Source organism: Jaculus jaculus, chromosome 10 (genome assembly GCF_020740685.1).
Source record: "Jaculus jaculus isolate mJacJac1 chromosome 10, mJacJac1.mat.Y.cur, whole genome shotgun sequence".
In the NCBI taxonomy this organism is placed as follows: Eukaryota; Metazoa; Chordata; class Mammalia; order Rodentia; family Dipodidae; genus Jaculus; species Jaculus jaculus.
Genome location: NC_059111.1, coordinates 104,581,531 through 104,607,786, shown reverse-complemented (window position 1 = coordinate 104,607,786; position 26,256 = coordinate 104,581,531). Strand labels below are relative to the sequence as shown.

The 26,256-nt window shown below is 49.8% G+C and overlaps 1 protein-coding gene across 3 annotated transcripts; it reads right to left on the bottom strand.

Moving 5' to 3' along the window:
• Positions 1 to 2,124: 2,124 nt before the first annotated feature.
• On the bottom strand, positions 2,125 to 25,870 carry Arhgef5 (Rho guanine nucleotide exchange factor 5). Of its 3 annotated transcripts, none has more exons than XM_045160403.1 (15): positions 25,803 to 25,870; positions 16,710 to 19,806; positions 16,175 to 16,232; positions 15,572 to 15,636; positions 15,124 to 15,377; positions 11,838 to 11,998; positions 11,212 to 11,364; positions 10,800 to 10,929; positions 10,452 to 10,526; positions 9,987 to 10,076; positions 8,778 to 8,935; positions 7,988 to 8,149; positions 6,418 to 6,488; positions 4,320 to 4,424; positions 2,125 to 2,805 (listed from the first exon to the last, which is right to left on the bottom strand). In XM_045160403.1, the coding sequence occupies exons 2-15, from the start codon at positions 19,792 to 19,794 to the stop codon at positions 2,648 to 2,650; spliced, it is 4,725 nt and encodes a 1,574-aa protein (XP_045016338.1). In that variant the 5' UTR covers positions 19,795 to 19,806; positions 25,803 to 25,870; the 3' UTR covers positions 2,125 to 2,647. The 3 variants fall into 3 exon arrangements, with proteins under 3 accessions (XP_045016338.1, XP_045016336.1, XP_045016337.1); XM_045160401.1 differs by having other exon boundaries at positions 25,747 to 25,810; XM_045160402.1 differs by lacking the exon at positions 25,803 to 25,870 and adding an exon at positions 19,950 to 20,026.
• Between the last annotated feature and the right edge of the window lie 386 nt (positions 25,871 to 26,256).

Below are 26,256 nucleotides of genomic sequence, written 5' to 3'. Positions count from 1 at the left end.
CCCATTCTGTGTCTTCTCTCTCTCTCTGTTTGCAAACAAATGAATAAATTTTAAAAACAAAAGGTTCATAAACAGGTTTATGGATGGGGTCAGCTGGCATTTTTTTTCTTATCAAAGTGACAAAATGCTATATATTCACAGGCACTTCCAGTGCAATTCTTGGGATGTTGGGCTGCTGTCACTTTCATAAGCTACAGCCGGGTTTCTAAGCCACTAACACCGGTCAGGATTAAAGAATATCTTGAGTTAAAGTCTACAAGGATAAGAAAAGAAGGGACAATCACTGGGCCATTTCCCCAAATTCAAACTAAGCAAAATTTAGCAACTCAACTGAAGAGAGATTATCCACCTTAGTTCCACTTTCTTTATAACCAAGGGCCTAAAGATAAGTAAAACCCAAACAAATGTCTTTTGGTTTTCCAGAGTAGGCTAGAGTGTTTATTGTATTGTATTGGTGAAAAGTTTTAGCTTACAAGGGATCTGAAAGCCTTTGAAACTCCAAGAAAAGAAGCAACCCTGTGACTCAAACAACTGTTTGGACAGGAATTGGTTGGAATTTAGTGTTTTACCTCTCTGAGCAAATAATGGAGAATTTGCCTGGGAATTATAAGGCTGCCTATGGCTATTTGAGTTATATGATAGGTAGCCAAATATGTGCTTACACAAATAGTTTTGACTATAGTTATTATAATAATCAGTTAATCTGTATACTAGCATATTCAATATGCCAAATCTATCCCATATTAAAATGTAACTTTTTATAATTGGTTTTATGGGGATGGAGAGATGGATGGCTTAGCAGTTAAGGTGCTTGCCTGCAAAGTCTAATGACTCAGGTTCAGTTCATTAGTACCCATATAAAGCCAAATGTTGTGGGGAATCCATCCAGAGTTCATTTGCAGTGGCTGGAGGCCCTGATGTGCCCATTCTCTCTCTCTGCTTGCAAATAAATAAAAATATTTTTAAATAAAGAAAAGGCTGGCTTTATGAAAACAGTGAAATTATTCATTGAACTTCCTTAAGTCATCCTTATTTTAGATTTTTTAGTAAACATCCTGCTTCAGATAAAATGCCAATACCTATCTTAGTGAGTACAGCAAGCCATTTAAAAAAAAAGAAAAAGTAAGCAAGTTTACTTATACTTTAAGATTGATTGAAGACATATGTTGTCAGGAGTAATAACTGTATGTCATATTATCATTTTAACAAATTTTCCATTATCCTTACTTTTGTGCAAAGCTGCAATATAATTTTATTTTATTTTATTTATTTATTTGAGAGTTGACAGAGAGAGGCAGAGAGAAAGAATAGGCGCGCTAGGGCCTCTAGCCACTGCAAACGTACTCCAGACGCGTGCGCCCCCTTGTGCATCTGGCTAACGTGTGTCCTGGGGACTCGAGCCTCGAACCCGGGTCCTTAGGCATCACAGGCAAGTGCTTAACTGCTAAGCCATCCCTCCAGCCCAGCAATGTAGTTTTATACTTGAGTTTCCTACTCATAAAACAGAGGGGATGTAGAATGGCCAAGGGAGACTGTAATGAGTGGTTTAAAAGGCAATAGAAAAGATGCCGTATCACTGCTACACAAAGGCTCTATTGACAGAACCAGCAATACGCTCCATCGAAGGAAGACGACATAGAAGGAGGCATGAGATAGCAATCGTTAGTGGACAGGGCTCTGCAGCTGGTTACTCCTGAGCAGACAGGTTGAATCATGGAATGTGGGAGCTGGGGTTCAGACCTCTTGAGCCACAGGCTAGGACTCTTTCTACTCCACCGCAGTGACCCTCACAAAGACGAGGAAACAACTGGGCTGATAGTGTCACAATAACTTAGGTCAGAACAGAAAACCAGCAATGGTTTGAGTAGGATTTGCCAAATTCACCTAGTCAACCTGTACCTTATGGTGACAATAAAAAGTTTGAGTGAGGTTTTCATTACCCATCAGTGACTTCAAAATCCTACAGTCTCTGGAGCCACAACGAGCAGAGCTGCTCAGCTCTTAGGGGTCATTAAGCGGAGGCTAGCTGCCACACCCTACATGGCAATCCATCTTTTTTGACCACTGAAATAGGCTGGTGCTCTCGTGGGATCCCGCTTTGAACTGAAGGGTCTGAGAAGAAAATACCTGCAAAAGTGCCAAGTTTATTAGAGTGAGAGAGTATCGCCCTCACACTGTCACCAAGACATACGCCTCAGACACATGTGCCCTGAGCTCATGCCAGTAACTGGAGAGTCTCTAGGACTGGAAGGCACCCTCGAGATCCCAGGTTCACCTGCCCATCTGATGTGCTTTTACCCTCCAACGCCCCCTCCTGTGGACAGAGGATCTGCTAATGCTTGGCCAGCTCTGAATCGGCGTTCTGACAGCAAAGGACACTCAGTGTGCTGCGGCAGCGGAACCACCTTTCCCGGGCGCAGGCTCTGCAGTCCCTGCTCCGAGAATGGGCCCCGGAATCCAGTGTGAAGCCCTTTAAGATTCCCGCTACCAAGCACAGAACACAAAGGAGTCCTAGGGCTTAGTCCGTGAGCTCTCAGACGGCCGAGTTCTTGGTCCACAGAAGGCCTCCGAATCAAGCTACGGGGCTAAGCCATCTCCAGGAGATAGCTGCTTGTTCTTAGCTCAGAAGACTCCTCACAGAGAAGAGCTAGGCTTGCTGGTCCACCAGCTGAAGTCTGGCAGTCTTGACGCGATGGGCTTCCTTGAGGTTCCGCACCCGGACGTCAGGGTTTGAAATGAACTCTACTTGTTGCACGGGGAACCAGCCTTGCTCCCCATCTGAGAGTCTGACGCCCTCCAGCCATCCTGCGGACACAGGGGAGGTGGAAAGAATTACATAGGGAAGACTGATGCCACGTCCCCTGGGCCCCTCCCCCACCCTGCTGAACACTATTCTGCATCCTGAGGTTGAATGAACTGGAGCCCCCCTACCCCATTCTCCATCCCCCCACCTCACCCCCACAGAATAATAACCTTGTAGGAAACTAAACACAGCTGAAATGTACAGCTGCTCATTCATTGCTGAGCCTTCTTCAAGGTTATGATTTGAATGTTGTCATCAGATGTGCTGTTCACTTCAGCCCTAGAACCTCAAAATGTGACTTAACTTGGGGTTGAGGTTGTTGCAGATGTGATCAATGAAGTTAAACGGAGTCTATTCAGGAATTAGTTGGCCATTAATCCACTAAAACCGAACGCTTTACAGAAAAAGGGAAGGAGGCACAGGCAGAGGGCTACCAGATACGGGCTTTGGAGATTGGAGTTATGTTGTCATCAGCCAGAACTGGGCAAGGTAAGACACCATCCTCCCAGGAGACTTCACAAGGACGACCATGGTCCTGCCAATGCCTTGATTTGTATGTTTTTCTTAAAGATATTTGCACTCACCAGGCATGGTGGCGCACACCTTTAATCCCAGCACTTGGGAGGCAGAGGTAGGGGGACTGACAAGAGTACGAGGCCACCCTGAGACTCCACACTGAATTCCAGGTCAGCCTGGACCAGAGTGAGACCCTACCTCAAAATAAAAAACAAACAAAAAAATTATAACTCATTTACTTGCAGCCAGAGAGAAAGGGGGCTTTAAGACATGGCTCAGTGGTTAAAGCACTTGCCTGCAAAGCCTAAAGACTTAGGTGTGATTCCCCAGTTCCCAAGTAAAGCCAATGCACAAAGTGGCACATGCATCTGGAGTTCATTTGCAGTGGATAGACACCCTACACCTAACTCATTCTCTCCTCCCCTCTGTCTTTTGCTGTGTGTGTGTGTGTGTGTGTTTGTGAGTGTGTGTCTTTCTGCTTGCAAATAAATAAATAAAAATATTAAATAAAAAAAAAAGAAGTCAGGTGTGGTAGCACATGCTTTTAATCCTAGCACTCAGGAGGCATAAGTAGGAGGATCACCATGAGTTCAAGGCCACCCTGAGACTACACAGTGAATTCCAGATCAACCTGGACTACAGAGAGACTCTTCCCCCAAAAAACAAAAACCAAACCAAAGAAACAAACAAAAAAAGGCTGGGCACACCAGGCCTCTTGCTGCTGCAGACAAACTCCAGAGCCTACACCACTTAGGACCTCTGGCTCTGTGTGGGTATTGAGGAATTGAACTCTGGCTGGCAGATGTTGCAAGCAAGTGCCCTTAACCACTGAACCACCTCCCTAGCACCTTGGTTTTGGACTTCTGTTCTTCGGAACGGTGACACAATGTATTTCCGTCGTTATAAGCCACCCAGCTTGTGGTACTTCGTTACGGCATCGCGCGTCCCCGTGTCCCGCCTCCGAGGCCCAGCCTGCTGCCCAGGCAGAAGTCCCTCTTACCGTCACTGCTCTGCTGAGTCACCATCACCACGTCCGCCTTCTCCAGCGCCAGCTCGTCGTTCTCCCGGGGCTTGTAGGCCCGGAGGCACTGCACTTGTGGGGAGTCTTGGGAAGAGAAGAGCGAAGAGAGGTTAGCAGACGAGGGATGAGGAATTGCAAGGGGAGCGTGGCAGAACAAGAGGTAGTGACTAAGTGTGGACTTGAAGACCAAAGAAGATGCAATTGGGAAAATCTTTATCTTCTGCCAGGGACCACATGGGTTGATAAAGAAAAAGAAATACCAATAGGAGTCTGATTAAAAGAAAAAAAAAATATCCTTCTACTTCTCTGGGGAAGAGGACAAGGAAATACCTTATGACGTGAGGGCCTCAAATGCCTGAGGGTCATCTGAAGAGCCATCTTCCCTCTGAAACATATTCTGACCCTTCAGTGCATTAGAAGTCCTTAAAACTGGTAAGGAACCATGCATCTCTTATCCAATTATTAAATGCATGTATTTCTACTCATGTGAAACACAGGTCTTGTTGCAAAGGGAGGAAGACACAGCATGTTCTGAGCCATATATGAGTTACTGTGATCTGGAAGAATGGATTCGGGTTGCCCAATTAAAGTCACAGGACAAAAGAAAGCCATTCATCAATGTGGATGTGAGGTGGGATCCTCAGGGAGGCAGGTGTGTGTGTGGGGGAATCTCTCCTATAGGTTTCAAATGTTATCCCAGCATTCTTGGCTTCATGGCTGCTGGAAGCTAATGGTCTGCCAAGTTTAAGAATACATTCCAAAAGTTTTAGCTAATAGTCACAAGGATGTTAGGTCACATATAAAGGTTGCTAATAAATGGCTAGGAAGAGGACCAAAGGTAGCTGAGATCTCTGTAAGCCTTGATCTGTGGCATTACATCTCTCCATCACCATAGAATTCAAATCAGTAGGTCTGCAGGATCTTTGGCACAGCATTTTCCAAGAAAGTCAGTTCACAGCTTTACTACGCAGTTATAACATCTGGGTCTGTGAATCTTCATTTTTTTTTTTTTTTTCACAGTACCAGATGTGGAACCCAAAAGAACTCTACCACTCTACCAGTGGAATTCCTGGGTGACCTTTGTACTCATGATCCCCTCTGGCCTGTTTTCTCATCTGGAACTGATCAAGGTTGATCAAGATAGCTCATGAAGAAATTCTACATTTCTCTGTGGTTTTTTTTTTTTTTTTAACCAGGCAAGATTTCCTGAGATCCTAAGCTCAAGATAACAAAGTCCAGAGTAGTCTTGTCCCATTAGCACTCATGAGGTTCTCGCTCCTTCTCTATCATTCTGCACTGGCTCTTGCAGGAAACAAACGCCATGGTGTGTCAGTAAGAGTGCGCCTGTTTGCTAGCAATGTTCACCCCTGTCTGCCATCCACAGGCCTGGCATGAAGGAGGAAGATGAAGGAGTCACTACCCTTTGCCCACTGGGGGAACTGACACTAAGCCATGGAGCACATGCCAGTGAACGGAGCGCGGCTGTGGCTTGTTCAAGCAACTGCAAGGCTCCAGGCGTTCACTCACTTGTCTCCTTCAGCCACCAAGGGCCCAGCGTTCCTCCAAATGAGTTTCTGGGGAATTCTTGCTGGAGGGCAGCTGTGGGCTGATATGAGATGCAGAAAGTATATCTCGGCAAGAATGTTCACAGACTGATAATGGGAGTGCGCCTCTGGCTATGGCAATGGGCTCTGGATAAGCGGCCTGTGGTCAGGATAAATCTGTTGCTGCAACACCACTGCAGCCATATTGTCTTCCTCTGTTTGCCCAACACCTTCAAGTGGGCAGACTGCACTCAGAACCATAGCAGACAAGATCTAAGGGGACAAATAGCTAAGAAGGCGCTAGCATTCGCCTGAAGGGCGAATGCATGGGGAAGGACACTGCCACTGTGGTGTACAGTTTTAAGCAAATGGGTGGCGAGTGTTTATGAGTTCCAGGGCCAGCCTTTCACCCTGAAATTCTGCAGGTCAGCAACACACAGAAGCCTCGTACAGTTGTCACCCAGCATCGTAAACCCAGCATCCGAACGAGACCCCAGACACTTCCATTTTCTCCCTGTTAGAGCCTTACGCACCATAACACTCTAGCAGGTCCAGTTCCTCTCTCGGCATGGCCAAGGCTGAGATCCAGCGAAGCTTTTCACTTCTGAGGAAGCAAAGGAGGGTCTTGGCTTCAGTGGTGGGGTTGGGGGATGCAGATGAGGGCTAGTGATGGGAAAGGCAAATGACCACAGGGAGGGCTTACTTGCTTCTGTTACTTCTAAAAGGCAACGGGGCCCTATTTAGTTGGAAATATGGAACAATCTTAAACTATATGTTAAGGTGTCTTGTTTCTTTCCCTTCTCTTTCTGGGCTTCTAACAGTTTCTTCTTAATTTCCAAAGGGAGGCAAAAAGTAACATGTCAATCTTACATATGCAGACTTTTCACTTTGGAAATTATACTGAGAAAAATGTTTAGATTCCCTCTGTTGCTTTGCATGACTCTTACACTTCCCCACCTGGTCTTCCATCAACTACCTACAATGAAAATGATTATGTGATGACAATCAGACCAGGGACTGTTGGTAGGCAAAGTCCCCTTAGCCGAGTTTTGTGATCATCAGGCTGTTGTAGGCTCTTCTGCTTGTAATGGTGCCTGAGATGAACACCTTCACTTTCCTGGGAAGATGCTACCCAAAGCACTAGAAAAAAGCATGCATCTGCAATTGATGATGCGTCTCATGTAAAATCCAAAAGGCCATATACATCCTTCTCCACTTCAGAAGTGAAGGTAGATGTGATCATTCCCACCCTCAACAGCATTTTTCAAAGGACTGAACTGAAGAGGGTCTCATGCAGAGCCTCACACCACTAAATACGTTTAATTTTTTAAAGACCTGTCTTTTATCTTCTCTAATAGCAATAATACTACCATTTTGTAGACGCTCCTGACTGTATTGTATACCAGATTTTTAAAGCTATTGTTTTTGCTCTCAAAAATGTATGCACAAGTGAAGTTAATATTTTGTTGTTATTATTGAAAAGATAGGCAAAGTATGGATTTGTGCTCAACAGAGAAGGGAGCCGGGAGCTGAGAGGAAGAAAGGCAGGAGGCATACACGGTGTTCTTATGCATTTATGTGCCCATAAGCTTTAGGCATTAAAGGGTCTCTGGCTTGCACAGGAGGTCAAGCACATTGCCTTACTCTATCATTCACAGGTACAGGAAGTGAATGTTTGCCACACTGTAGACAAGCTCATCTCTCAGACTTTTTTTTTTTTTAATTTAGGAGAGACAAAGAGGGAAGAAGAGGTAGATAGAGAGAACGGGCACACAGGGCCTCCAGCCATTGCAAATGTACTCCAGACACATGACACATGTACCACCTTGTGCATCTGGCTTACGTGGGTGCTGGGGAATCGAACTCTGATCCTTAGGCTTTGCAGGCAAGCATCTTAACCCCTAAACCATCTCTCCAGCCGAAGGCTTTGTGTTTTTACGAGAAGTTACCAAACAGGGGCTGAGGCTTGGAAGCAGCTTCCCACCTACTCCCACCCTGGATCCCCCTGCAAGCTAGTTATTAGCTCTGGGGGTCTGTCCTCTGAGGAGCTACGCAGGGCTGAGGCCATTATCTGGGATAACAGGTCGCCCAGCCTCAACTCACTGAGTCTCGGTGCGGAAGAGGAACTCCGCTTGGGCGCCCTGCGCGTTGTGCCGCAGGAAGAGGCGGAAGACGTTCTTGTGTGGGCCATGCAGCTTCATCTCACACTTCTCCCCTCGGATGGAGGAGAAGGGAGCATGGTCAAACACCAGGAACCGGCTGCCCCTGCAAGACACAGGCCATTTCAACCTGACCCTCCAGGTTCCACAGTGCATCTCCTCTCCTGCTCTCGGATTCAAGCTCACTGCCCTTAGCTCCCATAGCCTGCAAGTTCCCCGAAAGAACCAGGGAGGGTCCTGATGTGCTCCTGATATGGAAGTCTGGTGTTCTCCAGGGACTTGCTGCTGGTTTGGCAAGCCGCTGAGGGAGTGCAATAGATACCTCACCATTTAAGGACTTCAAGAAACAGAAAGAATATAATTTTCCTAAGGTTCTAACAACCAGAGAGCTGAGATCTGAAAGTCGCCAAGTATCTGTACTGGCTAGTAGGTTGAGCACAGTCCAAAGATGCCACAGCTCAACTTATCTGGGCATATGAAATGCTAATTTACTCACGTCTATAACACAGTACTGGGCCTGCTGTATGGTTTCATGACACAATGTGGCAGGACTGCTTTTTATTCTCCCCTCCCCCACCTTCTTTTCTGTTCTCTATGCTATGGCCCAGGCTCTGGGTCATACCACTGAGAAGGAATCCTCTAGAAGCAAGACCCTCTGAGGTGCATTTGTACACTGTCCCTTTTGCTTATCTCATGCCCCTCCTGTTCCCTGGCCTCCCATGCCAGCCACTGACTCTTTGGGCCGGGACAGCAGGAGACAGTCATTGAAGAGGTGCAGGTGGACTGGACGTGTGTTCAGTTTCCTTCGCAGCCCTGGGGAGACGCTGAACTCGAGCGCCGTCAGCTCCCCGCTCTTCACCAGCCAGCGAGACTGCGAGATGAGGGGGAAGATCTACAAGGCGTGAGGAGGGAGACGGACGGTCACAGACAGAATGAGCACGGGGTTCCCTTGTCCTGCCCAGCTTGCCAATCATCCCTTACAGTTCTCCCTCCTAACTGCAATGTGCCCTGGTATGTGGATCCCATGATTACACGTTCAGGCAGTGAAGGGTGATTATGGCCCAACCAGGAGTGGGACCATGTGAGAACCTAGAAGATCCAGAAATCAGGGCAGCAGAAGTCTGTGAGAGCTCAGTGAGCACACGTGAAGGGACACTGCCGGGAGAGGAGGGCGAGACTAGGGCATGTCACTGAGGTCAAGGGACTAGGGGCAGCTGTGACATCTCTCCCTTCCTTGATTTCAATCAGACAAGAGAAGAACAGTCAAAATCCCATGAGTGTGCGGACAAGAACAAAGTGGTGTCTACTTGGAACTTGAGTCTGGGTAAAGAGAATTCTGGACTAAAGTTAAAACTCAGAGAAGAGACTTTCCTCCTCTTTTAGGGAAATAAAGATACTATCACTTTCCACTTGGAATTCCAGTGTGGAACCTGAATTGTAGATTTGTGTTTCAATGAGATGTTGTGAGACTTCTGCTATGTTGCTTGGGTTGGAGAAGATGATCTGATGCAATAATGAATGTTTCAAGCACCCCCCAACAACCACTCTTATAAAGGCTGAGAAATTCCCACTCATCATGCCTTCACTCCACTTTCTGAATGCTACTCCTCCTCCTCCCCCTTCCTTTTCCTCGGGCAACCCCTGTTTCTTTCTCACTATCCTTACAGAGTTTCCTGATGAACACACACACACAGATTCATATATAGATATAGATAGATAGACAGATGTGCACCCTCCACTTTGATGCCAAAGGTCACACAATGGTGCCTTCACTTAACATGCCTTGGAGAATGGACTGAGCATCTGCATATCCCAAAAAGGAGAGAGAAGGAAAGGTGAGAGCATGGGATGGGCTGGGGACAGCGTGAGCAAAAGCATGTTGCTAGTGCACACCAGCGGGACATGCTAAAGAGAGTCGGTGGGTGTGCCAGGGACCCGCTCACTTTGCACTCAAACTCTATCTTCTGGCTCAGGTAGATCAGCTCCTCCGTCCGCCGCATCCTCTGGACGTTGTTATTGCAGTCTCGGATCAGCTAAGGGTTAGAGCCGGGTGAGGGAAGGGGAAGAACACTGGGTTACAAGTCTGAACCTTTAAGTCCCCTGCAAGCTGTCTGGAAACAGGGGCGGCAGCCGCTGCCTTTCCCATCTAGCTGGAATTTCGTGAAAGCATTATTAAAGTCATGTAGCAGGATGCTCAGTGTAGCCAGAGGCGAAGGGCTCCTGGATGAAGGCCTGCGGCACTGGGAGCATTGGCCCAGACGTGGTACGTGCTTTGAATGGAAGAAGTTCAGAGGAGGCAGTGAGGGCACTCCGGTTCACAGGGCCCCATCTCCCTCACTCTCTGGAGTCGTGGGTCTGAGAGGGGAAGAGATATTACGGCATCAACATCAGACATGATGGCTGCCTACCTGCTCCAGGGCATGATGTGCCTTCGTGGCCTCTGCTTCCTCTGCGGATCCAGGCTGTGTTCTCTTCAGAATGTTCTGTGGAAGAAACAGTGGGCAAAAGCCATGTGGGAGGAAGGCATGGACAAACAGGCCGAGACGACCGGAGAGGCTGCTGAGGGAGAGGCCCAGGGACGTAGTTTCAGTAGCAGATGCTTCTGAGAAAGAAGGGCGCGGGCAGCCGGGAGGCCCTTCCCATCCTCGACGAAATGTGGAAACATCACAGGAGAACGGATGGCGCTTCGCCTCGAGGTTCCTCAAGACCGTGCCTCTGAGGTAAGAGCTGAAGACCAGAGAAACAAGCCACCGTACCTGGAGCAGCAGCTTGAGCCGGGTGATGCGCTGGAAGGGCAGGATCAGGAAGGACTTGAGGGAAAGGCGCTGGCAGGCGGGGTCACTCTCCAGCTTCTCCAGGACCTCTCCGAAACCGCTGTTGCTGTTCCTGTGTTAGCAGCGAGCCTCGGGTGAGGACGGGTACTGGCGGTACCAAGGGGTTCAGTGAAAGCATGGGGGGTGGAAGCTCAGTGGGACATCTGAGGCTAGGACAGAACGGCGAAGAGCCAGTGTCCAGGGGTCCAGATGTGATTGCTGAGGGACGGTGGGCTGAGACCTAAGCTCCTACAGTGGTCCTAACAACAAGGACCCATGGGACAGCACTCAGGGTTGGGACTGGCTCAAGGCCACTGCAGGGCCTACAAGGGGAATGAAAAGGGATCAGTCTCACATTAAGCTCTGGAAGGTGCGTTCCTGATAGGTCTGATTAGTGACGTAAGGCAGGTAGACCCGGCGGAAGTCTGGGGCATGGCTCAAGACCACATCACACACTTGGAAGGAGAAAATGTTGTTCTCGAAGTTCTCTTCTAGGTCCGAGAGGAACCTGCACAGTAGGTAAGCAAGTCTCATGGGACGCTGGGCCTCAGCTCAGTTGGCTCACCCCTGCCTCATTCAGGCTTTGTGACTCGTGTTCCCGTGACTGATTAAGTTCTGATTCCTCAGTGCCGTGTCCCTAAGACTACTGCTAGTCTGTTCCTGACCTAGCCCCCAGATCCTACTCAATGCCTTGTCCTTTTATCCAGTTCCAGTTTCCTGATCTGTCAGTGATTAACACATCTCATCTCCCATGCATGAACATAGTATGTCCAAAACCTCAACCCACAAGGGGCAGGAATCGACCCAAGGACCCTCATGCCCTTCCCTCTATGAACACTCTGTCCATACGGCAACTACGGAAGGAGCAGAGGTTCAATTTCATCCAGAGACTACGGAAGGAGCGACAAATGCAGCAGAAGCCTCAAAGGCCACCCGAGCACTGAGGAGGGAGGGTGGCGTCTGGGGGAAGGAAGATCTCACGTGGCGCTGACGTCCCGCACATCCTGTAAACGGGAGAAGAGCCACTGGTGATCCTGGTTGGACAGGGTGGCCCGGAGTTGGGCTGAGTGTTGGAAATGATCCACGGCTACGTTCAGACTGCGCAGGTAGGAGGCCTCTGACACAATCAGCTCAAATTTTGCCTAGAAGTTTGGAAAAACGGAAGCTTAATAAATACCTCTACCGGCTTGCTTGCTTATGCCAGCCATCAAACAATGTACAAGGATAATTTCATAACTTACAACAAAACCCAATTTGATTTGAGCTGGCAGAGGGGAATTTGATAAGGTTCAATTTAGGGGCCGAACAAAATACATGAGCCTCCAAAAATGAAAAATATGCTTTCAAGAAGCCTAAAAACACACACACAATGATGTGGTATGACAAATATAGTCATCTGCCACACTACAGTAACAACTTTACTATCTACATGCACCCCATAACAATGGGATATATACTTAAATCCACACAATAAAATTTACTTCTAGAATAGGAATCTAAATAAACATAGGACTGGGCTGGAGAGATAGATGGCTTAGCCATTAAGGCATTTGCCTGTAAAGTCAAGGGACTCAAGTTCGATTCCACAGGACCCATGCATGTAAGCCAGATGAACATGGTGGTGCATGCATCTGAAGTTCATCTGCAGTGGCTGGATGCCCTGGCATGCCCATTTTCTCTCTTTCTCTGTCACCCCCCCCAAATTAATAAATAAAAATATTTAAAAAAAAAAAACCAGAACCATGAGGTGAAGCTGGGGAGAACAAATGAAATGAAGTCTGGTGGGTTACGTAAACAATATGAAATAGTATGGACTTAAAACAGTGAAAAAATGCAGAGGGACTGTAGGTATTCTAATTATGTAATTACTTGAATAGAATTGTTTTTTGTTTGTTTGTTTTGTTTTTTGGTTTTTTGATTTTTTGAGGTAGGGTCTCACTGTAGCCCAGGCTAACCTGGAGTTCACTACAGTCTCAGTGTAGCCTCTAACTCACAGCGATCCTCCCACCTTGGCCTCCCAAATGCTGGGATTTATTATTATTATTATTATTATTATTATTATTATTATTATTAATTTTTTTTGTTTTTTTGAGGTAGGGTCTCACTCTGGTCCAGGCTGACCTGGAATTAACGATGTAGTCTCAGGGTGGCCTCAAACTCACTGCAATCCTCCTACCTCTGCTGGGATTAAAGCGCTGGAATTAAAGGCATGTGCCACCACACCCGGCTTCTTCCTTTATTCGATTGGTAAGTATAGGACATATTTTCCTCCCTTTCTCCTCCCTCCCTCCTTCCCTCCCTTTTTCTATCTCTCCCTTCTTTTTATTTTTGGTTGTTTGTTCTCACTCTAGCCCAGGCTGATCCGGAACTGAATCTAGTTCTAGGCTGGCTCCAAACTTGCACCGATCCTCCTGCCTCAGCCTCTGAAGGACTGGGATTAATGGTGCACACCACAATACCCACCTATAGGACACGTCTGCTGAAACACACGTTTTACAAGAGGTGTGAAGACAAGGGCATTCAAGATATAGATATGCAGAGCCTAAGAACTGTTGTTTGTCTCCATCTGAAATGGTTAAAGTTGCTGGGCATGGTGGTGCACACCTTTAATTTTAGCACTCAGGAGGCAGAGGTAGGAGGATGGCCATGAGTTCGAGACTACACCATGAGACTACATGGTGAATTCCAAGTCAGCCTGGGCCAGAGAAACCCAACCTCAAAAACAAACAAACAAAAAAAGAATGGTTGGGCTGGAGAGATGGCCTGGCGGTTAAGCGCTTGCCTATGAAGCCTAAGGACCCCGGGTCGAGGCTCGGTTCCCCAGGTCCCACATTAGCCAGATGCACAAGGGGGTGCACGCATCTGGAGTTCGTTTGCAGTGGCTGGAAGCCCTGGCGCGCCCATTCTCTCTCTCTCCCTCTATCTGTCTTTCTCTCTGTGTCTGTCGCTCTCAAATTAAAAAAAAAAAAAAGAATGGTAAAAGTATTATTTCCCCTTAAGTCCTCAAGGCCAAAGTGTCACTTCCCTGTGACTCTGAAAAGAGAGGAATATGACGGTAGTCTTTACCCATGTCTGCACCAGACACTGTGAAGCTAAGCATGTGTTCCTTCACTGACGCCACACGGCACTACCCTCAGCTTATTGACAAATCTGGTTAAATTATATAGCTTGTGTAAGGCTACACAGCTCACAAAGGGCAAAGCCAGGTCTATGTCATCTAAAATTAAAATAGCCACTGTTTTTGACGGATCTGTCTAATGACATCATTTATATTTGTTGTTCAATTCTTTGAATCTCAGTTTTAAAAACGAGAAAACAGTGGCTTAGAAAGATCAAGCAATAAGGCTAAAGATAAGCAGCAAATATTAAAGTAGGATTTACCTACAGACCACTTACCACAGAACCTAATTACTTAAACAACATTCTATCCCACTGTGCCTTGTTTTCCTTCCGGGAAGAAAGATCCGATTTCAGGCTGGAGAGATGGCTCAGCAATTAAGGCACCTGCTTGCAAAGCCTAACAGCCTGGGTTCAATTCCCCAGTAACCACATACAGCCAGATGCACACAGTGGCACACACATCTGGAATTCATTTACAGTGGCAGGAAGCCCTGGTGCACCCATTCTCTGTCTGTCTGTCTCTCTGTGCCTACAAATAAATAAATATTGTTTTTAAAAGGCTCCCATTTCATGTTTCAGACAGATCTGAAAGTAGAAGCTCTCTGGGGGAAACTTAATGGCAATAGCTTAGAACTCAACAAACAGCTGCTACTACAGTCTTTCTATTCAGAGTGGCGACCAAGAAGAGATAGTCGAAAGCCTCAGTGGGGTCAATGGGTCTCAGGTCAGCCGCCAGTCATTCTCCTTAAGGGGCTCAAGATGTGTTGTTTGAAGGGGAACCCCTCAGTGTAGCTGAAACACTGGGGGCAGGGTGGAAATTCTAATCTAGCCTGAAGCAGCAGTGATAAAGGTAATTTCCTCCTCCTCCCAACAGATTCCGAGGGGCGCCTCCTCTGCGTGAGCCCATGCCAGCGACAAGCGCAGGATGGCATCGTGGCATGAGACAGTGTGGAGTAAGGAGAGTTGCTGGATTCAGAGAACAATTCATTCTTTGGAATGGACATGGCCAACCAGCCATCGCTGTGCATTCACTGTACAGGAGGGACGTGAGTGGTGGGGACAGCCTGCCCTTGGGACGGTTAGCCTATGGCCTCACGACCTGCGGGTTCCCCGTCCCCGCCGCGCCCTGCCCTCTCCCGCGGGATACCTCTTGCAGTTTCTGGTCTTCGTGGGTCATGGAGAGCAGCACGGTGCTGTTGCGCACCACGGGGATCTCCTGCCACAGGGAGCCACTGGAGGCCATGGACAGGCGCTGCAGGTAAGAGTCCGAGGACACCAGGGTCCTCCGAGGCTGCCGGGGGGAGGCGAGTCCGGGCGCCTCAGGAAGGCTGTCCAGCCGCTGCTGGCTCTGGATCTCTTTGTTCAAGACGACGTCACTGTACTCCTGGTACAGCAGCTGCGCTACAGGGGTGAGGGTGCGTGGGGGCAGGGAGGGAGAAAAATCCAGGAGAGGTAAGGTGAGAGAGGCCACACTCAGCAGCTGTCCTGGTGCGGCTGACCTCTAAGTCCTTTCTGAGGGACATCACCACTCTCCTGCTGTCGGCCCCGAGCCCCCGTCCCATGTGGATCCTATAGGTGTGCTTCAAGGTACTCACAGGAGTTGATGAGCTTGGAGCAGCGTCTTGAAAAGCCTCCCATGCCCTCCTTTGGTTTCTTCTCCCTGTGGAGCAAGGCAGGATCTAGGGTGCTTGACGTCCACGAAACAGAGGACCCCGGGTGAATATAAACAAGGATGCCTCTAACCCTCTACCCTGTCCACACACACGCTGGGACGTTATGACCGAACCCCCAAGAAGGGCACAGTGTCCCCTCTACTTTGTGCTCATCACGGGGTCTGTCCACCGAAACACACACATCACCCCAAAATCCAGGGGGGTAAGAGCCTGAGCATTCAGGGAAGACTTGTGACCTCAGAAAGGCAAGCCAAACAATGGCCACTTCAGGAAAACTCGGAGCTCGTTTGGACGTTCTGTGGGATTTTTACAGGGGACGTGATTTTTAGCCGAAGCGCTCAAGAGAGCAGCTGACTCCGACGCGGGAGCACTTTCCTCCTTCCAGAAACCCGGCGGCTCGCTGCCTGCCTCCGGACCTCCAGTCAAGGGAGACGGAACCTCTTTAGGGTCCCAGAACACCCAGCCACCAAAACATCTCAAGTGCAGATAGTACAGGGGCGTTTGTTAGGAGAGAGGGCTACTCACCGAAAAACAACAGAGTCCGAGGGGCCAGATGTTCTTCCCACGGCTGAATTTTTTAAATCTAAAAATAGAAATGGGTGGCATAACAGATTCTAGAGGGGCATTTAGAGGAAGTGAGGAAATTTAAATGAGGAATGGGAGATCCAGGTATGTAGAAGGAAAAGTGGCAGAGGGCATTCCTGGAGACCATATCCACGTACTCCTGGTCCTCATGCCAGGATGTCAATTCCAGAACACCAGGTCAACACGTGTCCCCATCCTGCATGCAGCACAGGAGCTAATGAGGAAGGGAGCCTTCTCCAAGGGATGCCCGGTGGTGTGGCAATAAAGGGAGCCCCGGGTAACTATGTGGAGAGGCGGACATTATAGCCAGTGAAAGATGGAGAGGTGCTGGAGGAAGGAAGGAGGGAAGCTCATGGGGTTTCTGTGTTGTGTGGGCAATGTAAGCTGTAGTGGGAACAGTCGGGATGAGGTGGTAAGAGCTAGGATAAGCTTTGCCTGGACAAGGATGTCTCTGTGGTCCTCAGCCTTTGCTCACCTGAAGAGCTCTCAGGCAAGATGGAAGGTCTGCGCAGGCCTTGTCGATTCCACCCCTTGTGCTTGCTGGTCCCCTCGCCAGGGACCATCTGTCCACTGCTGCCCTCTGGAGTTATCCCTGGGTCCCTTCTATGGGGCCAGCTGGAGGCCTTCTCCAGTTGGGGGTGGCTGGCATTGTCTGGCTGCCTTGCTGGGTCAACAGCTGACCTCCTTGTACCAGTGGCTCTCTTCTGAGGGGCTGGTCTTCTCGATGGTCCTTTCATAGGAGCCTCGGTCTCTTCTGTGAGCCCTGGTTCATTGCTGGTGAGCGTCTGGAGCTCCGGGGTCCACGGAGTGGTAGGGGAAGAGGGATCAAGACAGTTTGTCATGTTGCTGAAAGCTAGTCCCGAGGACACTTCACTCTTACCCCTACTGGTAGGAACCAAAGACTCTGTGGATCTGCCCGTGGTGGCGGGAGGCCAGGACGTCCGTCCAGCAGAGGGGGTAGTAGAGGCTATCCAGTCTCGGCCAATCGGTCTTGGTTTGGTTTGATCCCCTGAATTCAGAAGTCCTCCCTGAGCGCTCCTGTTCCTCACCCTTGTCTTTGGAGGTAATGGAGGTGGTTCTGAAGAGGGATCTATGATGGGGATAGGGGGCAGAGGCCTATACATTCTTGAGACACTGGAAGAGACGGAGGAATGGTGGAGCAGGGGCAAATCGGGAGTGGGAGGTAATGGTTTGTTATATCTTAGTCTGGAGCGGGGGACAGAGGTCTGACTACGGTGGGGACTGCCGGGGGTGGACGGCAGAGGTCGGTGCTGCCTTGCCCAAAGAGTGTCCTCAGCTTGGGAAAATGGGGCTTTAAGGGGACCATGTAGCCCTGAACTTAGGGCCAAGGGAGGAGGATGGCTATGCCGCTTCAGCGTGAGGGCCGCTACATGACGATGACCATCTCTCTCCACCGTGGGAAGATGGACATGCCTCTTTTCTGGAGGTGGTGGGGGCAGAGGTTCATGGAGTCTCGCATCCATAGAAACGCTGGGTGGGGAGGAGCCATTCTCAGGAGAGCCCACGGCAAGGGGCGAGTTCTTAGGGGAGCCCCATGGATGGCTGCCATGAGGACTGTGGGACCTCTCTGGATTTAAAACAAGTTCTTTGGAGTCCTGCCTCTGAGTGGAAAATGCAGGAGGCGATTCTGAAATGACGCTGAAGTCCCTTCCATTTCTCCTGTCCCTTCTTGGGATTGCAGAGGCACAGATGGCAGTTGTGGAGGGCCCGTGAGGTAACTCCGAATGAGATAAAGAGAGTGACATTCCCACCAAGTCCGAAGTCTGTTCTGTCCTGTGGGAGCCCGGGAACGAGTTGCTCCTTAGGTGTTGGGTGACCCCAGTGCAGCTGGCTAGGTGCATGGGACAGAGGGTCCTGTCAGAACTGCCACATGGGTCCGTGGCCGCATCTGCAGGAAGGACACCATGAGGGACGGGAGGGGAAGCTTCAGATACGTCACGGGGAGGTGGGGTGTCATTTGAGGGAGAGGCTGCTTGGGTCTCCCTCCCTGAAAAGGCAACTGGGGGTCTGGCAGGTGAAGAGGCAGCTGTAGCAGGAAAGACGCCGGCAGGACTAAAGGGAGATGGATCTGGTGTCTTTGGAGGAGTCACTGTCCCTCCCCTCAGCTTGGAATCATCTTGCGGGATGCTGGGAGCCAGTCTCCCGTCAAGTAATACCTCAGTACAAAAGGAGCCAGACTGAGCGAGGGGCTGTGTAGAAGTCAGAGCCTCGGGGTCGGGTCCTCTCCGAAACCCAGGAATCTGAGTCATCACGGGACAAGGGGCCCCAGGAAACAAGGCACATGGAGAGAGGACCTCGGGGGCTACTCCACTCACTGGGGAAGGACCACGATGTGTGTGTCTCTCTTCGGAGCTCCGCTCTTCTCCCACGGACCCCTGCCCATCCCTTTCCCCGTCCTCTGACTCCACCTCAGTGGAGGCCGCCCCCTCCTCCTGAGCCTTTGCCGCTGCCACTTTCTCTGTTTGACTGTGATCTTCTTGCTTTACTTGCTCTGACCTCCCCACGAAGCTCGGACTCTCTGCACACTGAGAATCCGCCCCACTCTCTTCGGGAACCCTTAATTCCACATTACCCTGTTCCCAGCCTCTTGAGTCTCTCTCATCCTGGGCACGCCTTTCCCTATCCACTTGACTCCACTCACCTTCATTCAGACTTTCCAAGTCCCCACCGAGCCCATCTTTTTCTCCCTGTCCTCCAAACACCTCATCATCTTGTACCTGTGCCTGCTTTCGCTGCTGTTCTTCCTCCTGGCCATTCGCTCGCTCCACCATCTCTTCCTGCTCCCCCTGGAGCCCACCAGAATAAACATGCCTGCGGGTCCCTTCCCCCAGGAATTCCACTTCCTGTTCTTCCTGCTTCTTCCACCGCTGGGCCTCCAGGGGCTGGAGGAGGCTGTCTTGCCCTTGACTTTCCTGCTCTTCCTTAAACTGCAGCTGTTTCCTCTGTCTGAGAGATCCACTTCCAGGGCTCTCAGACTGGTTGGTCTCAGCCAGGTGCTTTCCACTGGGAGGCCAGAAGCCTCTATGAGCAGAGCTGTCTGGAGAACTTTCCTCCTCCTCATATGCTTGGCTAATTCCCAATGCCAAAGAAGTAAGTTCTGGCTGCAATTCTACGTCCACTCTACTGCCTAGTCCACAGGACATGGGATCCGTGTCCAGCCATCCACCCTGCATGGTGCAGGTCCAGAGCTCTGGAGGCACTGTTGTTCTTGCTGGTATGTCTGCCAGGCTCTGAGCGCTTACTTCTGGGTGTCCTGAAGTGGCACAGGCTTCCACCACAAGGCCCTCCTGGATGATGTCCTTAGAGAAAAAGGGCATACTCTCAGGCGCATAGTCACTTATGTCCCTTGACTCTTTTGGCTGGGTCATCAAGGGTCTGTGTCCATCTGTCCACTTGTAGGATGGGTCCTGGCCTTCCTGAGCTTCAGGCTCCAATGCAGGGATCTGACTGCTCCTCATGATGGCAGCAGGGAGGACTCCAATGTCTTCTGTGGCAGGAATGGAAGCAGAGACACTCTGTTGAGGCTCCTCAGCCTCCATCAGGGCTGGATCCTAAGGAAGAGCACAAGACAAGGTTCTAATGTTCTTCTCTTCTGCTTCTCTGGGGTCACTCTTTGAGACAGAAGGAAATCAATGAAATCAGCAATGACCTCTACAAACTTCTTATTTTAACAATATATTTAATAGAGGTTTACCTAGTAACTCTTTTAAGCGTAAAGCAATCGGCAGTGCAGTGAATGAGACAACACAGCGTCCTCACAGAGCTTTCAGTCTGGTGAGGGAAACCAATCACAAACAATGCAGTCAGAGGACAAGCCCATCGTCAGAGTGCCCGTAATTCCCAGTGGTCATTACCTCTAAGTTCTACCACGATATTGTCTGTTACTCCCTGTTCACTCCCTGGACACTCAGAGTGACTCAGCCTCATTTAATTCCCAGACCCAGTGTGTGACACACCCTATTGCTAACAGCCCAGAGAAGTAGTGTCAGGACTGGGACCTTCCTCCTAAGCTGTTCACGTGGACGTAAAATAGGTCAGGCCCTTAGAGCCGATGTGCACCAGAGGAGAGCTTCGTCCCCTTCACCCAGGGTCTGGATCTCCCTCATCTTCCTGTTTGTACAGTGTCTGGGCAGAGCCTTACATCTAGAGAACGAGTTTATTTTCAGCTATTATAGACAGTGGTTACAAAAGGGAAAGGGCAGCTAGACATTACAGTCAACACATCAGGCTGGGAACGACGTGACATTCTCCTTCTCTCCAAAGCGGTGACCTGCCTGTCTCTCCTCCTCTCAGAACAACACCTCATATCCTACTTTGCAAAGAATTCAGAAAACAACAGAGAGATGATTACCTTAGTTTCCTACAATCCAAAAGCCACCCGCCTTTGCCCTCGTCCACCTGCCCTCTCCTCCATGGCCCGCTCCCGCAGCCTGTCTCCTGAGCCCTGGGCATCGCGGATCACCTCGGTCGCCTCTTCTTCTCTAGTGGCGCTTACTCACTGCTTCCGTACCGAAGGCTCCCGCGTCTCGCTTGCCTTCCACGTGCCCAGGAGTTTTGCCTGCGCGCGGTCTTCACACCCTCACACCCCACCAGCCTCGGCCCGGCTTCGAAAGGCGCCGTTCTGGCAACATCCCCCACAACTTGACCCTGGACAACAGCTGTGACTAACACTGTTGATGTTAGAAACGCTGGCCTTCATGTCATTCATTCTCCATTCTTGTCCTGATGGTTGCCTTTGGTTTTCAATCCCTTAACTGGGCTAAAGCAGACCTTTCTAACAAGTAATTATCCCCCTCCTTCACTTCTCCTTTGCATTTATAGCATTATAATTATATAAATACATGCACGTCTATTCGGCTGAGACCTCCTATTACAAGCATGTTTTGATTCACCCTCTGTTATAACTAACAGATGGCAGACTGTGTGAGATTAGGAACTGCATCACTTTTGTTTAACTGTCTATATTTAGCACAAACTTAGCCCATAGTAAGTGCTTAAGAAATATTTTTAAATATTTATTTGTTATTTGTTTGTTTATTTATTTATTATGAGAGAGGAGGCCGAGACAATAGGCACACCAGGGCCTCCAGCTACTGCAAATGAACTCCAGACATATGAACCACCATGTGCCTCTGGCTTATGTGGGTACTAGGGAATCAAAACTGGGTCCTAGCTGGGCGTGGTGGCGCATGCCTTTAATCCCAGCACTCGGGAGGCAGAGGGAGGAGGATCACCGTGAATTGGAGGCCACCCTGAGACTACAGAGTGAATTCCAGGTCAGCCTGGACTAGAGTGAAACCCTACTTCGAAAGAAAAAAAAAATAATAATAATAAATAAATAAATAATTGGGTCCTTAGGCTTCTCAAGGAAGTACCTTAACCACTAAGCCATCTCTCCAGCCCTTGTAAACATAAAAATCAACCCCAGCCTCCAAACAGCTCATCTCCACACACCACCTGAGTGGTCCTGAATATGCCTGCACTTTAAATTCTTCAGTAGCTTCTTCCCTGTCAGAGACAAAACCCAAACACTCAGCCAGGGCCACGATCTGCCCTCTGCCTTCCTTTCCAGCCATGGCGTCTCCCCTCAGTACCTGGCCCCGCTGGCCCTTCTCTCCATCTCTCTCAGCTGGTGGCTTTCATAGGTGCTGCTCCTTGGCTTGAATTCAGCCCTGCGTGCACGTGCGCACACGCACACACTGTACTTGTCCAACAGCTGCTGTCCTGGCTAGACCAAAGCTCCGTGAGGACACCACCTCTGCCAGCAACTCGGCATTCACGGAGATTCTGTCTGAGCAAAAGGAGACCCAGCAGTCTCCTCTAGCCTCAGGGGCCTAGATCTGCACATACTTGTGCATACACCATACACACACACACACCATCACACATGCAAAAAAAAAAAAGAGTACATTTCAATTTCTGCTTTTTTTTTTTTTTTTTTTTTTTTGCTTTTTTGACTCTGATAATTTTAAGAAAACTGTAGAAATTATTTAATTTTTTGGGGGGGAGTATCCCTTTCCTAACTTTAACAGAGGGAAAAAGAAAAAGACACTTTCAGTTTCAATAACCTTTAAACAAGACAATAAGCTGATCGTCATTACCTTTAAGGGTCAAAGAGATGGTAGGTGTTGTTGATCTGAGACAAAATAAACGCAGGAGAGAAATATACTGACAAAGTTATCAAGACCTTTAGAGACACGCAACACTGTGCTCAGTTTACAGGTGAGTAAACTAAAGAAAGACACCCGGAGACCCTTGCTTGGATCAAACCTGAACCAATGGCTCTTGACTTAAGTCTACTGTGAGAGCGTGGCAGGTCACCAGTCAGCAGACCCTACGGGCCCTTGGGCCTCACACTTGACCAGTCCCTACACCTCCAGGTTTAAAAGTGAAAGCCCACCCACCAGAATAGAATGTCTCTTCTCCTACTGAGCCACTGAACACACACACACACACGCACGCACGCACACACGCATGGTGAACCACCCTTGCACTCTTTAGGCAATAGAATCTGACATAACCAAACAGGCCACCCTGTAGATGGTATGTGACCAGTTTCTGGTCACCACACAGGTGCAGATATCATCTGCATAGGCAAAGAGATATGTTTAGCACAAGGCTACCCAGGTCGAAGACTTTTGTGTCCTTTTCCACTTAACTGTGTGTGATTTGCTCCACATAGTCTAGCCATTAGGTATAAAATGTTATAAAGGATACTGTAATCCATAACCTGATTCTGCTCAACCGCATGTTAAATAACATATTTGCTCACTAGACACTTTCTGAAACTTGCTCTTACCTGCCCCGGAAAACCACATGACCAACCCTATCATCTCCCCTCACCCACATTTGTGTTGTTCAGACCCTTTAGCTCCCCAACATCATCACATCCTCAAAATGTGTCCTGGGACAGAAATGCAGCTCTGCCATAGCCAGGCTTTGCCCATACATAATGCCACTTGCCAGGTGCATCCCGGTCTGATCGAGGATCACCCTACATGTCAGTCTCCTGCAAACCCACCGACACTGTAACATGTCTTTACCTACTGAGGTATCAGTGGTCACCTGTCTAGACATCACTCACCTCAAAGGAAGAACCTGCCTTAGTGAGCTGATCACAGCCAGGAACGACCCAGCTAGACTGTGAGAAAGCTGAAGGAAATCTGGAAAACGTGGTCTCACTCACGCAAAGGCATCAGAAGGGGATTTTGTGTCACTGCCTGTTCCGTTAGAGTACACACATTCTCATCTCCCTCTCCACAAAGGTGACTAATCACTATTTATCTGAGCATGGGCAGAGATAGGGTTCACTTTCAAGGAGATCCGGCCTTCCTTCTTCAATACACAGGCATTTCATATCCCCATGACCCCACTATGGGTGGCTTTTTGGGGTACAAAGCTCCAGATCATTTCATTAGCAGTGTGCAACATGACCCACTATCTCCCACATAGCCCCCCCCACGCACACAACTTAGCTCTTGTTCACATCTAGTCACCACGTATAAAATTATTTCAGATACCCGGAGCCCCAGTCACACCACCTATTCTTTGAACTGATATCAAGCATTGCCTTATATCAAGGAATATGGCTCCTGGATTTTCTAGCAATGTCAATTTCAAGCATTCTGACTTGAAAGCACAAATCTCTAAAATAGTTCTGAGATTATCAGACTTCTGCATCTACACTACACTGTCTATCCTTCTGCCTACATTATGAAAATACTAACCTGCCCTCAGTCAAAAAGATATTGTCTCATTTTTTCCATTTGGAAAAGAAAAGCATCATATAGATACACAACCTCATTCACTGTTTGACTTTACTGTCCCCAATACAACAGACCAAAATAAGGGACCACCTTATTTTTGGGCCACCACTTTACTGCTAAGACCCCGTGTTCCCTGGGCAAGAGTCTAACCACCCCAGTGAATACTGTAATAAACATCTGTTACATATTCTTTAAACTTTGAAAACATCACATTGTCCATTGTTTTATCGACCAGATGGCCTTAATGTAATTGTTAATGACAATGCTTATGCCTATAAGCCCATCTCTCACCCTGGGGCCATCCATATGGATAAAGTGTAAGTCTTGGCATAGAAAGAAGGTGACCATGTGCCAGCCCACCTTGAAGATACTCTAGAAGACTGCTTCCTGTTCACAGACACTGTGAGCAGTGGGCACCAGAGGCCGTAAGACACCGTTTGTGTCTACACCACCACCAAGTAACGCGCTCCTGTAATCCCGTGAGTGACTCCACTCCTGTCCACCCCAGAGTAACCACTACTCCAGACACCACGAATGAGGTCTTGCTGTCTATCTCACAGGCTCGGTGCGTAAACAGACCACAACAACCTCAGACGCCACCGTTTTGGGCAACCATACCCTCTAGGGAGCCCTGATATAGGAACACTCTCAGCGACAGCTGGAATTTCTGTATTCTTTTGAAAAGAGGAATTCCTTTACATTCCTCTTGACCTTGACATCCATTCTTCCCATACCACAGCCTTCAGAGTCTTAGAATTCACACCCCATCCTGCCTCCCCCTACCCACTCCCGTCCCCCTTCCCCCCCCCCCAGTCCCAGGAGCCCTTTCAAAGGCCTTGGCTTCAGTTTCAGGTCCACAGACTGGTTAACAAATAATACCCATTTTGCTCAGGCCAGGAGCGTCAGACTCCAGGTGTAGATAAAGCAGGAAGTCTGGGAAGAGGCCACAGTGGGGGGGGGGGGGGTTCAGTGAGGAGCAAAGGAGAAAGGAAAACCTGCCCCTGGTCTCCCTGGGGTCCCCCCCCCAATGCACACACCTTCACCTGACATCAGTGCTGGCCAGAGTTCACTTCTAGGGACAGTGAGAGGACAAGACTGCCCCGAAGTGTAAGATCTAGGAAGGAAAGGGGACTGAGATCTCAAAACCAGAGGTCTTCGGATCAGCACTCCCGGGCCTGAGGGCTGGGAGGCGGTTATAAAGGATGCTCTTGCACCACCCGACCCCCCCCCCGCCCCCGTCCCCATCCAAACCCCTGGCTCCAAAGAGCGCCCGTGCCCTTCCCGAAGAGGCACAGTCCTACGAATAAGAAGCGCCCTGTATACAGGCAAGCGCGGCTGGTAAGAGGGAGAAAGGCTCGGGGGTTACAGGTTACGAAGCCTTCGTTAACAGGACCGAGAGGTGTGTACACAGATGCGCACACGTACGTGTGTCTAGGAGCCCTGATTATTGGTCCCGGGAACGTCACGGGCCAGGGTGCCCATTTCCAGGGCGCAGACCCAGATCAAAGCAAAACTTGGGAGAAGAGAGCTTAGTCATCCAAAGTTCCCCAGCCAGGTCCTTCAGCCTCCCCTAACTCAGAACCGAGGCCTCTGGCTGGCCCAGCCCACCCCTTTACCTACCTTCCTCCCCCCCCACCCCCATTTCCGGAGCCTGCGCCCCGGGACTTGGCTAGGCTGCTCCCTAGGGAGGCCTACAGTTCCTCTTCCTTCCTGTCCCTGCCTTACCTCGGCCAGGCCACCCGGAGCCCGCCCGGGGCTGGCAGAGGAGGAGGGCGACGCACCTGGTCCGGGTCACATGCTGCCCCGGGGAGGGGGGGGGGGGCCCGCGCGTCCCCTGCAGGTCCCGGCGCCCGCCGCGGTGCCCAGCCAGGCCCGGCCGCCCCGCGCCCCACCCGCCGCCCCGGCGCGCCCGAGGAGGGAGGGAGGCAGCGAGGGAGGAGGCCGGGAGGAGGGCCCCGGCGAGGAAGTTTCAGGTGAGGAAACTGGGACACACCTTCCCGGGGGAGGGCCCGGGCCCCGCCGCCGCCTCCCAGCCCCATTGGTGGGCGCCCAGCTCCGGGCACCGCCGGGGAGGGCCGGGCCCGGCTGGGGCGCACCGCGGGGCTCCGGGGAGGGGACCGGGGACGATCCGGGGGCGCCCTGGAAGCTGGGTTCGGCCTCGATCGTTCCTCCTCCTCCTCCTCCTCCTCCTCCTCTTCCTCCCTCCTCCTCCGAGCCTCGGCGGACCGCGCTGGA

Coding starts and splice junctions, on each gene's coding strand:
- Arhgef5 (XM_045160403.1), bottom strand. CDS start 19,794: ATGGAGGCTGAGGAGCCTCAACAGAGTGTCTCTGCTTCCATTCCTGCC. Junction 15,637..16,174: donor TCGGACTCTGTTGTTTTTCG/GTGAGTAGCCCT, acceptor CTTGCTCCACAG/GGAGAAGAAACCAAAGGAGG. Junction 11,999..15,123: donor AAGACCAGAAACTGCAAGAG/GTATCCCGCGGG, acceptor CCAAACTTCTAG/GCAAAATTTGAGCTGATTGT.